Source organism: Mesoplodon densirostris, chromosome 6, assembly GCF_025265405.1.
Source record: "Mesoplodon densirostris isolate mMesDen1 chromosome 6, mMesDen1 primary haplotype, whole genome shotgun sequence".
Classification (NCBI taxonomy): Eukaryota; Metazoa; Chordata; class Mammalia; order Artiodactyla; family Ziphiidae; genus Mesoplodon; species Mesoplodon densirostris.
In genome coordinates, this window is record NC_082666.1 from 36,886,303 (window position 1) to 36,901,287 (window position 14,985).

General features: G+C 41.9%; 1 protein-coding gene across 1 annotated transcript in view; it reads right to left on the minus strand.

Annotated features, from left to right (window-relative positions):
- SUSD1 (sushi domain containing 1) overlaps positions 1–14,985 on the minus strand; it is a 116,403-nt gene that overhangs the window by 11,494 nt on the left and 89,924 nt on the right. The window contains exons 13-14 of the mRNA XM_060101326.1: positions 9,293–9,389; positions 4,839–5,097 (exon numbers count right to left, since the gene is read on the minus strand). Coding sequence (XP_059957309.1) covers positions 4,839–5,097; positions 9,293–9,389 — 356 coding nt within the window. The remainder of the gene's footprint in view (positions 1–4,838; positions 5,098–9,292; positions 9,390–14,985) is intronic.

A 14,985-nucleotide genomic window follows, 5' to 3' on the forward strand; every position in this document is an offset into this window, starting at 1 on the left:
GAAAACACAGCAACACATATAATTGGGTGGCATGTGATGTCAGTTTAAATAACACACCTTAGCCCTCCAAGTTGCAGGGTTTTATCTCTTATTTTGGACCACACGATCTTTAAAATCTCTTCTAGCTCTAACATCTTACAATTTAGCCTTATGATCACCAAGTGTTCAAAGGGACTGGCGTGGGCAGCAGAGACAGAAGTGACCCTAGGAATGGATGACCCTAAAGCTTTCCAATGGATCTCAGGAAGCACATGCTATGAGGAAAGAGCAGGGATGGTGGTAAGTTCCATTCCCCTTGCCAGCTCTCAGCAACTGGCACTGACTGCCTGGAGAGCTACAGTATGTTGAAAAGGATTCTGGGGTCACATCCAGGTTCAGCAAGAACTAGTGATGCATGTTACGTGCAAGGCTATGAGACGGCCTAGTATATACGAATACTTCACTTCTCTAGATGATATTTACCAGGCAAACTCAGTTACCCAAAACATAGCCAAGAACCAGAAAGAAAGCTAAAGGAACATGTATGAAAGCTCATCCATGGTAGAAGCAACCCACAAACTCATTGGAATGAAATACCTTCTCTTCTTCTCCCCTGCTGATATTACAGGCACATGTGTCTGTTAGGGATGCTAGGATTACTGTTGATCTATGATAAAAGTCAGCAAAAAATTTCCCAAAGGAAACCAAATAGTAGAGGTTAGAGAAAGATCCCTTCAACTTCATTAAGTAATTCTCTTTCAAGTGACAACCTTAGTCATTCTTGGTTTATTTTATTAAAAATTGAAAAACTATATTTACACTGATAAATTCTGGGAAAAGCTTAAAATGGCCACAAGGTTTTGAATGTGAATAAATTTTGCCTTGATGCTGAGTGCATCAGGTGCATTTAATAAAAGATAACATGCAATTCCTATACACTAATGATGAAAAATCTGAAGGAGAAATTAAGGAAACACTCCCATTTACCACTGCAACAAAAAGAATAAAATACCTAGGAATAAACCTACCTAAGGAGACAAAAGACCTGTATGCAGAAAAGTATAAGACACTGATGAAAGAAATTAAAGATGATACAAACAGATAGAGAGATATACCATGTTCTTGGATTGGAAGAATCAACATTGTGAAAATGACTATACTAGCCAAAGCAATCTACAGATTCAACGCAATCCCTATCAAACTACCAATGGCATTTTTCACAGAACTAGAACAAAAAATTTCAAAATTTGTATGGAAACACAAAAAAACCCAGAATAGCCAAAGCAATCTTGAAAAAGAAAAACGGAGCTAGAGGAATCAGGCTCCCTGACTTTAGACTATACTACAAAGCTACAGTAATCAAGACAGTATGGTACTGGCACAAAAACAAACATAGCTCAATGGAACAGGATAGAAAGCCCAGAGATAAACCCATGCACATATGGTCACCTTATTTTTGATAAAGGAGGCAAGAATATACAATGGAGAAAAGACAGCCTCTTCAATAAGTGGTGCTGGGAAAACTGGACAGCTACATGTAAAAGAATGAAATTAGAACACTTCCTAATACCATACACAAAAATAAACTCAAAGTGGATTACAGACCTAAATGTAAGGTCAGACACTATGAGACTCTTAGAGGAAAACATAGGCAGAACACTGTATGACATAAATCACAGCAAGGTCCTTTTTGACCCACCTCCTAGAGAAATGGAAATAAAAACAGAAATAAACAAATGGGACCTAATGAAACTTAAAAGCTTTTGCATAGCAAAAGAAAACATAAACAAGATGAAAAGACAACCCTCAGAATGGGAGAAAATATTTGCAAATGAAACAACTGACAAAGGATTAATCTCCATAATTTACAAGCAGCTCATGCAGCTCAATATCAAAAAACAAACAACCCAATCCAAAAATGGGCAGAAGACCTAAATAGCCATTTCTCCAAAGAAGATATACAGATTGCCAACAAACACATGAAAGGATGCTCAACATTACTAATAATTAGAGAAATGCAAATCAAAACTACAATGAGGTATCACCTCACACGGGTCAGAATGGCCATCATCAAAAAATCTAGAAACAATAAATCCTGGAGAGGGTGTGGAGAAAAGGGAACCCTCTTGCACTGCTGGTGGGAATGTGAATTGGTACAGTCACTATGGAGAACAGTATGGAGGTTCCTTAAAAAACTAAAAATAGAACTACCATATGACCCAGCAATCCCACTACTGGGCATATACCCTGAGAAAACCATAATTCAAAAAGAGTCATGTACCAAAATGTTCATTGCAGCTCTATTTACAATAGCCCGGAGATGGAAACAACCTAAGTGTCCATCATCCGATGAATGATAAAGAAGATGTGGCACATATATACAATGGAATATTACTCAGCCATAAAAAGAAACAAAATTGAGCTATTTGTAATGAGGTGGATAGTCTGTCATACAGAGTGAAGTAAGTCAGAAAGAGAAAGACAAATACCGTATGCTAACACATATATATGGAATTTAAGAAAAAAAATGTCATGAAGAACCTAGGGGTAAAACAGGAATAAAGACACAGACCTACTTGAGAATGGACTTGAGGATATGGGGAGGGGGAAGGGTAAGCTGTGACAAAGTGAGAGAGAGGCATGGACATATATACACTACCAAACGTAAGGTAGATAGCTAGTGGGAAGCAGCCGCATAGCACAGGGAGATCAGCTCGGTGCTTTGTGACCGACTGGAGGGGTGGGATAGGGAGGGTGGGAGGGAGGGAGATGCAAGAGGGAAGGGATATGGGAACAGATGTATATGTATAACTGATTCACTTTGTTATAAAGCAGAAACTAAAAAAAAAAATTGTTAAATGGTAAATTTTATGCATATTTTACCACAATTAAAAATAAATATTAAAAATAATCACTGCTAAATGTCTGAGTATTAGATGGTGATTGTTGCATTACCACCATCTTGTAAACATATTAAAAACCACTGAATTGTACACTTTAGAATTATATGAATCGCATCTCAGTAAAGCTGTTTTAAAAAGAAAAATAAATAAATAAATCACGACTGATTTTAATATGACTGCAACACTAATATATTTGAAACCCACAGGGGAAGTAATAGCAATTCAAATAGGTGAGTCCAAATATCAATGATTTCAAAGAACAAGCACGTGTTCCACTTAGCTGTATGAAAAAGAGGCATCAATGACATCACAGGCAAGTTCCCTATAAACTAGAACTCTTATCGTAACCTCCCACTTCATTCCCTCTGTGCCCCAAATTGATATTGATTCATATTGAAGCCCTAACCCCCAATGTGATGTTATTTGGAGACAGGGCCTTTGGAATGTAATTAGGTTTAGATGAGGTCATGAGGGTAGGGCCCACGTGATGGGATCAGGGTCCATAAGATGAGGAAGACTGATCAGAGCTCACTCAGTCCCCACCACATGAGGACACAGCAAGAAGGCAGCTGTCTGCAAGCCAGGAAGAGGGTCCTCCCCAGGGAACCAAAGCAGCCTGCACCTTAATCTTGGACTTCCCCGTCTCCAGAACTATGAGAAATAAATGTCTGTTGTTTAAGCCACGCAGTCTATGGCATTTTGAAATGGCAGCCCAAGATAACTAATACACCCTCCCAGACCAAAGTCTCAGTCTGAGACAGAAGCTCTCTGAGCAATCTCTAAGTTGCACACGTATGGTACTGACAGTGTTGTCTATGGCTAGAAACACCAAGTCAGGATCTCTGGGTAATTTACCAGCAAGGAGGCCTTGTCTAAGTCATAAACACCTGTGGAACAAAGTCAGGGCAATATATTCTGGACTTTAGTCTTCCAATTCTTAATCCCTACATAATTGCCACAAAACACCACCAGAACTTTTTGCTACTTGGAAATATTCTTAGTTTTATATCAAGCATGATAATGGCACATTGACTTGAGTCCTATACAGAATTTAATTGCGTGTTTCAGTTTTAAATATGTGATGAACCTTACACGATGGCTCAAATTCATCAGTCAAGAGATATTTCTATTAATATTATTTTTTCTAGTTTCCATTACCAACTGATATGAATTGATACCAAACCTTGAGTCCTCCTAAGGCAACCATCACAATGCTTCTTCTAGATCTTCCACCCCTGACTGACCCATCCAGCTCTTGCTATTCTGCTTGTCCAGCTCATTATATTTATTCATTCTTTTTTTTTTTTTGGCCGCACTACATGGTAGATAGGATCTCAGTTCCCTGACCAGGGATCAAACCTGCACGCCCCTGCGTTGGAAGCACAGAGTCTTAACCACTGGACTGGCAGGGAAGTCCCCATCTATTCATTCTGAAATGAATATATAGTTTTATGTCTCAAGGAAGAACCAGCACTGGAAAAACATAGCCTTTCAAAGGATGGAGAGAGGAGAGTGAGGCTTACGCAATAGCCAAGGAAATAACAGAAGCAGAAAATAGAGCCAGAAAATAGTGCTGAGCTTAATCTGCCCCTCCTCCTGGCTTCCTGGAGAATGAGGAGAGGCAGCAGTCTGGCAGGAGTACGGGGAAGTGACAGAAAGATCTAGATGTTCCTCTCCAACTTAGGCTTCAACAGTGCAATAGGATGAGGGCATTCGTGAAGCTTAAGAAGAAGAATCCAAACTAATTCAGTCCAAACAGGTCCCCCAGCAAGTTCAGAATATCAACCTCCAAAAAGGTTTCACCTGCTCATCCTTTATAAAGTGAAGATTCAACACATTCTTATTGTTCTTACAAGCAGTGTTCATCTCAAATATTGGGAAAACAAATGTTCAAATATTTAAATTTCACATGAAGAGGAAAATATAGAATTCACAAGAGTTTTTAAAGAAATATACCTTATTCCATTCACTTGTGATTCTTAATATAATGCAGTAATCATTCCCTATTTTCAAGGGTGCATTATAATATTTCCCATAGTACAGCCTGTCTCCAATAGATATCTCCACGGCATCATCAGGAACATCCTTGGCGAGCAGTTCTGCCGTCACATATCCATCAGCACCAGAAGCATTGCTAAAGAATGAGGTAGCCTCTTCAGAATCACAAACAAATGTGCTTTGGAGGGCCAGGGGAAGCACTAACACCTGATATGAACTGGAAGAGAAAAGAAAATGTCTATCAGATCCTTGCTTGGGGGATTCGTTCATTCATTTATTCATATTTGTTGAGCACCTGCTATGAGATCAACACTTTTCTAGACACTGGAGATGCAACACTGGATAAAAGTCCTTGCCCGTGTGGGATTTACGGTCTGACAGCTCCCACAGTCATGGAACTCCAGTTGGAACCAACAGTGTTAATGCCAGATGACACTGGGTGAGGGATCTCTCCAAGTTCTGGCTGCAGATGGCTATCCGGTAAATCCTCTTTAGCTGGGAGAAGTTGCTGCATGAGTATATGTGTCTTAAAGTTGATCTAATCAGTGATTTTCACATGGACAAATAAAATCCAGCTGTGGAAAGGGTTTAGTAGTCACATGGAGGCCAAATGCCTACAAGAGTTAATGCACTAAGTCTGCAAAAAGGCTCCACACAATCACATGCAGTACCTAAAACGGAACTCATGTGATTTACATTCCCTCCAGTTCACGTACTGATACCAAAGTTCCTGTGAAATGAATGAGAAGCATGTAGTACAGATCACCATGAGTTCATCTAGTCTGACAATATCCTGAAAGAGCCAGAAAGGGAAAATCTCATATGCTCCCTAGATGTGGACAAAGAAACACGCTAGCAATCAGGTGTCATTTTTGTCATGTGTTTTAGTATTATTTATCCCACCAAATAGAAAATCTGTCAGTGAAAGGAAGTGTAAGAACAAAAACACTCTGAGAGACCTACTAGAGAATGGACTTGAGGACACGGGGAGGGGGAAGGGTAAGCTGTGACAAAGCGAGAGAGTGGCATGGACATATATACACTACCAAACGTAAGGTAGATAGCTAGTGGGAAGCAGCCGCATAGCACAGGGAGATCAGCTCGGTGCTTTGTGACCACCTAGAGGGGTGGGATAGGGAGGGTGGGAGGGAGGGAGACGCAAGAGGGAAGAGATATGGGAACATATGTATATGTATAACTGATTCACTTTGTTATAAAGCAGAAACTAACACACCACTGTAAAGCAATTATACTCCAATAAAGATATTTTAAAAAATTTTTAAAAAACTCTGAGAATGAATCACGCCTTTCTTTTTATTCCCATCTATTTGGGACTCATCTCCTGCCTCTAGTATAGTAGGTGTTGGGATGTCTGCTTTTTCTATCAGGCTTGATAGCAGGGATCTGAATGATTTACTCTTTTTTTTTTTGTAAGTTCATAGGGGTGCTTTTTTTTTAACATCTTTATTGGAATACAATGGCTTTACAATGGTGTGTTAGTTTCTGCTTTATAACAAAGTGAATCAGCTATACATATACATATATCCCCATATCTCCTCCCTCTTGCATCTCCTTCCCACCCTCCCTATCCCACCCCTCTACGTGGTCACAAAGCACTGAGCTGATCTCCCTGTGCTATGCGGCTGCTTCCCACTAGCTATCTATTTTACATTTGGTAGTGTATATGTCAATGCCACTCTCTCACTTCGTCCCAGCTTACCCTTCCCCCTCCCCGTGTCCTCAAGTCCATTCTCTACATGTGCGTCTTTATTGAATGATTTACTCTTGTATCCTTGCAAATCCTTGCACAGCTCTTTGGCTGTGACTGATTCCTCACTAATGTTTCTTGAGTTGAAATTTCAGTAAAGAAGAAAAACATGCATCAGCACCAAATACGATTAGGGTACTTTCCAAAACTCATTAGCACACATAATTCTATTTTACCAATAAGTATACGCTTCCTGCTCCGCATTCCTAACGCCCTATCTCCTGCTTCCTAAGAGCTCATGAGTTACTAGGTTAAGAAAAGGGAGTCCTCCCCAACAGCAGGTGTTGGATTTGGAAACTATCCACCAACCAGGCTCCGCAAATTCCTAGGTGTCCTCAGGCCCCTGATTTCCACAAAGTTTCTGGGTTCACTTTCAGCATAGGGCTTTCTACAAAAGGGACAAAGTAAAGGCTGCTGGGCAATAAGTTGTCACTGCCATCACTAGTAAACATTTACTAAGCCTCCACTGCCGACAACGGAACGCTTATAACAACAAACTTTCCTGGGAACTTGAAGACATCCCTATGAATCATGGCCACAGGTAAGAAAGTAAATAGGCAGCAGACTCCATGCTGTCCATAAGTACATCTTCAAGTCCCTCTCATCTTTCCATGTAGGTGGTGATATTCAAGTGAAAGTTCAAGGCTCACCTGAACTCTTTTGGTTCTGAACGTTGCCCAGTAGAGGCACCATTCATGACGCATAAAGCAGTCTCCCAAATTAGCATGATCATAATCACCCGAGTTGCTTGATAATTGCACAAATTCCCAGCCCCCATCCCAGACCTACTGAATCAAAATCTCCAGTAGAGTCTCAGAATTCATACAGCTGATAAAGCACCCCAGGTACACTTGTAATCTGGAAAGTGTGGGAGACACTAGCATTAAGAGAGCCCAGCCACAGGCTGCATCATCCACCCAAGATCACCAAGCTAAGGAAGGGAGTGTGGCCCCAGAGCCCCTGCTCCACCATGTGCCCAAGCCGCTGTCCCCTGACAATGTACAAGGCAGACTCCGGCCTGTCACACTGGCGGTGCTGCTACCCCCAGCTCAAACCAGGTAGTCGGGCCAAGAAAACCCCCCAACTGCCTGCTGGTAATTAGCTCCGATGATGTTGGGGAAGCAGTTGTGGCTGTTTAGAGCATGACTGCTCTGGAAGGACTTCTCCCCTCTTTCTCACCACCACCCTCCCTTGAATGACTCACAGATCTCCACTTCCTGTTTTAGAGGCACTGGCCGGCACAGAGCCACAAGGATAGACTGTCATTTGGCTTTTCTTTCTGCCTGACATAATCATCTGGCCTAAATATCACGTACGTCTTGCAAATTCTCTCAGGCAGTGAGATCACAACTTCTGTTCTCCATATAGCAACAGAATTACAATGCCTTCCAGTAACTTGTCAGGAATCAAGAAACAGAACAACTTAGGCCATATCCATGCCTGGAAAGACTTTTGAGCACTTACTGAACTCAAACTAATAGACACAAAAAGCTCAAGTTTCATTACAAATGGACACATAATATCGATGCTTTCTTTTTTATAGTTTTGTGATACCTCACGAATTTTACCTTGATTGTACAGCAGGGTCATTAGACCGAAGGGTCAGGAGAGACATAGGTGGTGTAAGTTAGGTCAAGGAAACAGGTTGTTGCCATCTCCTTGATTTGTTACTGTCAGTAAGTTACTCATCTCTCCAGGCAAACCTCAATCTTCCTCTCTAAAAAGGGAATAATTCTGCTTTCCTAATCCTGCCATGACCTTTGTAAATAAAAAGCTTAATTGCACACAAGGTAGTCCAGCAACTGAGGCAAATTAATTCCATCCTAATACCACCTGGAGTCCCAGAAGCAGTTGTTAACAATGCAGTGTCTTGCTCACATCTCAATACATGAATGAATTAAAAGAATTATCCAAATGACTCTTCCAGAAATCACTACACACATGGGAGTGGGGGAGGGAGAGGGATGGACTGGGAGTTTGGGGTTGGTAGATGCAAACTATTATTTTAGAATGGATAAACAACAAGGTCCTAATGTATAGCTCAGGGAACTATATTCAATATCCTGTGATAAACCATAATGGTAAAGAATATTTAAAAAAAGAACATCTATATGTGTATAACTGAGTCACTCTGCTGTACAGCAGAGATTGTAACAACATTGTAAATCAACTATACTTCAATAAATAAACAAATAAAAAAGAAAGCACTACACTGCCACCCCCAAGATCATCCTTAAATAAAGGAAAATATATTCTGTCTTTGGTAAATGAAATGATGCTCCTGATCCACCATCACTAAAGGATGTACCTGGAGGTGTGAGTGCAAAGTGATAGCCTGACATGTCACGGGCACCCAACCAGTGCTCATCTAATGACCAGTGGAACGGATTTAATTTCTCGAGCTCAGCTGCCCAAATGTTTGTCTCTGGTACTTTACAAGTCTCTCTATTCATTAGGGAGGGTGCTAGTTGGAATTAAAGGCCCAGTCTGTACCCCAGGAAACAAAAAATGAGGCCCTGACTGCACTGACTCAACTACTCCAGTGAAGCCACCTAAAGAGAAGTCTCCTCCTCACTCAAATCAAAGTTTTCAAAACACTCCATGGAGATCACTGGGCAGCCATGGAAAAGAGGCCTCTACTGACCTGATGGGTCCATTTTTCTCCTTGGCTTTCCTCAGTCTCAGGCGTGGTAAAGGCCCTCCGTGCACAGTGAAAAAGTCTACTTCCGGAAGGGGAGGCTCTGAAAACATGTTGAAGAGAAGAAAGGGGGTATGATCAGAATGAGCAGAAGCATGAAAAAAGTGGTTCTGGGCTTCCCTGGTGGCGCAGTGGTTGGGAGTCCGCCTGCCGATGCAGGGGACATGGGTTCGTGCCCCAGTCCGGGAGGATCCCACATGCCACCGAGCGGCTGGGCCCGTGAGCCATGGCCGCTGAGCCTGCACGTCTGGAGCCTGTGCTCCGCGACGGGAGAGGCCACAGCAGTGAGAGGCCCGCGTACTGAAAAAAAAAAGTGGTCCTCATGGGGCATCAAGAGGAAAGTTTTCATGTAAGAAGAGATGAGCAAATTCAGACACATGCTCCGACATGGATGAATCTTGAACACATTAGGCTAAATGAAATAAGCCAGACACAGAAGGACAACTATTGCATGATTCCACTTACATGAAATATCTGGAACAGGTAAATCCATAGAGACAGAAATAGATTAGAGGTTGCCAAGGGTTGAGGGGGTGTGTAGGAAATGGGGAGTTATTGCTTAATGGTCAACAGAGTTTCTGCCTGGGGTGAAAACATTTTAGAAATAGATAATGGTGACGGTTTACAACATTGTGAATGTACTTAATGCCAATAAATTGTGTCCTGAAAAGTAATTAAAATGGTACATTTTATGTTGCATATATTTTATTACAATTTAAAAAAAAATGATGCCCCAGCACTGACAGATGGTGGATGCTGTGGGCATTTCAATTAACTTGGTAAATAGGTTCTTATTTGGTGGGGAGACCAGCTTATCAGACTTCTAGATCCTTTAGGAACAGTTTATTTATTATTATTATCATTACTATTATACATATATTTTTTGGCTGCACCATGCAGCTTGTGGGATCTTAGTTCCCCCACCAGGGATCGAACCTGTGCCCTCGGCAGTGAAAGCACAGAGTCCTAACCTCTGGACCACCGGGGAATTCCCTAGACTTCTAGATCCTTTATAATCGCACAGCTGTCTGCCCTTATCTTGCTCTCCCCAGCAACCAGATTTCCCAAGTAGATATTCCACAGGGAGGAGAGTGTTGGTTGATTGGTTTGCACCAGCGTTCTAGCATCTAACTGGGAGTTATAATCATGGTATAAATGTACCAGCTGCCACTCTGCCTTGTGAGTAACACAGCTTACATGTGTTGGGCACACAACACATATATAGATGTGTCCTATATATGCCTCATCTCATTTAATCTTCTCCACAGTGCTATCAAGTGGATGAGATTTATAAAGGGAGGGAGGAAGAAAGAGAAGAATAAAATATGAACACCACCTCCCCTGAAATTCCTCTGAATCCTGCCACAGTGAAATTAGGACTAAGAGGCCAAAATAGACACTCAAGACTCTATTTACCCAATTAGAAAATAGCTTTGGGGTGGAAATTCTCAATTCAAATTATAATAAATAAAAACTTAGACCTTCCTAGATAATTTTTAAAGCTCTACTGAATATGTTATTCATACACTGCCTTTCAACAAATATTTATTAGCCACCTCTATGCACCTCTATGTGAGGCTGGGAGAAACAGCTATGGAAGACATGGTTTCTGCTTTCCAGGAGCTCAGAGTCTAATAGTGGAGAAAGTCTTATAAACAGGCAGTGCTTGGAACTACGAGAAAGTTCCACAAGAGGGTGGTGGGAGTGCAGAGGAAGAACACCAAGGGCAGGGGGGGTGAGCCTATCAAATACAGGAACAGACGCAGGGGCAGGAGGTGAGAGAGAGTGCGAGCTGAGACAGAACTGCAGGAGTTCAGCGTGTCCGAAAGGTTGAGTCCCAGCTGGGTAGAAGTGGGCAATAGAGTGAGACATGTGAGTATAGGTCAGATCTGAGGTCCTAGAAATAATGAGAAGCCACCTAACGATGCTTAGCAGATGTGTATTTTAGAAATACAATTTGGACCGCCTGTTGGAGGATGAATTGGAAAAGAGCAAAAGCACAGGTTCTCCAAAATCTAGGTAAGAAGTGCCTGAGGTCTGAAGCGAGTGATGGCCCTCGGAAGGGAGAAGAGGGGGCAGATGGAGGAGACACGTGGGGCGGAGACGGAACAGAAGGTGGTGGAAGATAAGGGAGGGGAAGGAATCTGGGCTTTGGTTTTGGCCACTGAGTCAGTGGTGACGTCATTCGTCAAGGTCTGCAGGGAAGGTTCAGACGCAGCTCACTTCTAGACCTGTTAAGTTTGAAGTGCTTGTGAAATCGTCCAGCAGGCAGTTAGAAATGCGGGTCTAGAGCTTAGGAGCAAACTGTGATCGTGATATGGAGTCAGTCATCAATAGAAGAGGCTACGGCTGCCCATGGGGGAAGGTAGAAATGCATCTGAGAAGAGACGAGGGCCTAAGGCGACCACCGGGAAACCCAGGCATCTAAGACCAGGTGGATGAGTGAGAGTCCCCTATAGCTCTTATTAAACAGTGCCAAGTCTAGAATTTCTTCCAAAGTCACCCAGATACGCCACACAAATTAGGTTTTCCATAAATCCGTGGGTTTGTTAGGGAACAATCCCCCACCTACAGTTAAGACCTCACGGTACGGTGTTGAAGGTCTATGCTGTTTCCAAGAGGTGTCCAGTAAGAGATTCCATAACTGACACCCCTGAGAAAGACAACGGCCAGCTTCCTGCAGCGGTAATGGGGAGAGGGGAAAATGCAGTTTAAAAAGCCCCCACCAGGTTCCCCAGGGAAATGTGAGCATTTGAGTACAGTAAGTCCCCTGCGTACAAACAAGTTCCGTTCCAAGAGTGATTCTGTTAAGTCCAATTTGTTCGTAAGTCCAATAACGTTAGCCTAGGCACCCAACTAACACAATCGGCTATATAGTACTGTACTGTAATAGGTTTATAATACTTTTCACACAAATAATACATAAACAAACAAACCAAAAATAAAGAAAACATTTTTAATCTTACAGTACAGTACCTTGAAAAGTACAGTAGTACAGTACAACAGCTGGCATACAGGGGCTGGCATCGAGTGAACAGGCAAGAAGAGTTACTGACTGGAGGAGGGAGAGGAGGTGGGAGATGGTAGAGCTGAAGGATCGTCAGCAACAGGAGATGGAGGGCAAGGTGCAGTTTCACTCAGGCCTGACGTGGATGGCACAGGTTCTGGTTCCTTGCTGGATTCAATTCTATCTACCCTCTTGAAAAAATGATCCAGTGATGTCTGGGTAGTAGCTCTTTTTTTTCATCATAGATGACACGGTAGCACTGGATTGCATCCTGAACGGCTGTTGCAACCTTCGTGTACCGTTCTACGTCCGGGTCCTGTGCCTCAAAAACTCACAGTGCCTCCTCACACAAAGGAAATCCCCTGGCCATTTCCTGTGTTGTGAATCTCTTCAGTTCTTCAGTTACTTCTTCTTCCTCTTGTCTCTCTTCATCCTTTCTCTGGGCCTCCAATTCCTGGCGCTTCTTAGCAATACCAGTTACATCACCGTGGCTTTTACACTTGCTTCTGGTCATCCTGGGCTTGAAATAAAGATACCGTACTACTGTACTCTATACAGTTCTGCACAGTAAAGTACGCAAAAGCACAACCACTTGTAGAGGATGCACGCATGTGACAATGTATGCCAGACACGTGAACTAACGTACATGATTGGACATGTGAATGCACGTTCTCATCCTTGAAAGCTCACAACTTGAAGGTTCATATGTAGGGGATTTACTGTATCTCTGCACTCAGCCCTTCAGGCTATCAATGAAATGCCCTTTCATTCATGATGTTTTTTCCTCACAGTAAAGTAAGTGGTTTTTATCACACATTTCCTGTTTTCAGCCCAGAGGGAGATTAACTGTTTACTCTTTTCTGTGTGAGAACTCTCCTTAAGCTCACGTTATTCCTCTGTTTGCTCTTCTCTGAGATTAATAATTCTAGGTCCTCTAATCTCTTGGCTAACCTTTTAAAACCACCAGTTTTCTCACCCACCCCAGGAACAGCAGAACAAAGTGCTCGCCCAGCTTGGAGAAGGAGGGCCCACAGCAGGGGCAGGAAGGCCATCGCCTGCTTGTTCTGTACCACGCTGCCCCTTGTCAGTCCCAGCATCACTGTTGCCATTCTAAATGTGCCACTACCATGCAGTTGATTCCATCAACACGTGACTTCTAGACTGCTTTCTGGTCTGCCTGCTCGAGGCCTTCCCCACCTTAAAAACAGTCTGCCTTTTCTCTCGAATGTGAAAGCCTGGATTTCATCAGGCTGGTTCTTCGCCACAGTTTTGAGTTTAAATAATCTTAACTTCCAGCCATATTTTCCAAGGTGCTGTTTCCCATCCCCCAACCTGCTGTCTATGGCAGACCTGTTCTCCTTTCCATCGGCTTCATTACTGATTTAAACCAAATCAGACCCAAGGCAAGAAATGGGTCGTGTCTAGGCTGGAGTTCTTTCCCCCTGAGTATGTGAGATGAGGAGACATACTCATTACTACCCCTAGGCGTCAACAGTATCCATTCTCTACTAGAAGCAAGTGACAAAGGAAATTATGGAGGCTACCATCTGAGAAAACTTTGAAGAGTCAGGAAAAAAGCAATGAAGCAGGACTTGTCCTACAAAATATTAAATATATTATAAATTTACAATAACTGAAATAGGAAGGTACAAGCACAGGACAGGCAAAGCAATGGAAGAAGCTAGACAATCGAGAAAGAGACCCAAATAAATAAATGAGAATATAGTGTGTGGCCTGGACAGTCATTCCAAAGGTGATGGGGAAACTGGCTTATCATCTGGGGGAAAAAAATTACCATGTAAATTTAGCCTTATACACGCATCTAAACAAATTCCAAATGGGTCTAACCTTCAATGTGAAAAGCAAAACCATTAAGAAGCATTTGAAAATAGTAGAGAATAAAAATTATTGATCTGATTTTCAGGGTGGGGAAGGCTTTTCTTGGCATGACCAGAGGGAGAAACTATAAAAGAATCAATAGAATTGATTACATGAAAACTTAAAATGTCTAAATGTCAAAAAGAATATTGACAAGAAAATTAAAGAGTAAATAACCTGGGGGTGTAATATGTATAACAAAAGATTAAAACCATTAATGTAGGCAAGCTATTAAAATCAATGAGAGGAAGGAGGTAACAGAAGTGCAAATGTGTTAAAATTCCTCTAAAACCCATTAAAATGAACCAAAAAAAAAAGTAAAAGAAAATTTTATCTGCACCAAATCTAAACAAAGGTCGCAACCTTATGCTATAAACTTCAAGTAAACACAAGGAACTAATACATATAAATAAATATATAAAAATAAAGACACCTAATGGTTCTTTTCTAATCCTCAGCATCTCCCCAACTGGACCACAGCCCCCACTCAAGGCATGATAAATTGAAATTGATGGCAATAGAGCAAAGGGAGCTTACACCATAAGTCATCAGATATCGCAAGGTGAGCTGCATCTTCCCCATCAATAAGGTTATGAGACTTGGCTTCCCAGGAAGAAGGAACAATCTTCTTTTTATCTTTATCTCCCCTTCAGCACTTGGCACTGGTCTTTGTACATAACCAATCAATAGGTATTCACTGAATTAAATTGTTAAGTTGCAGTATACCCTTCCCCCACTTCTATAACACAGAGAA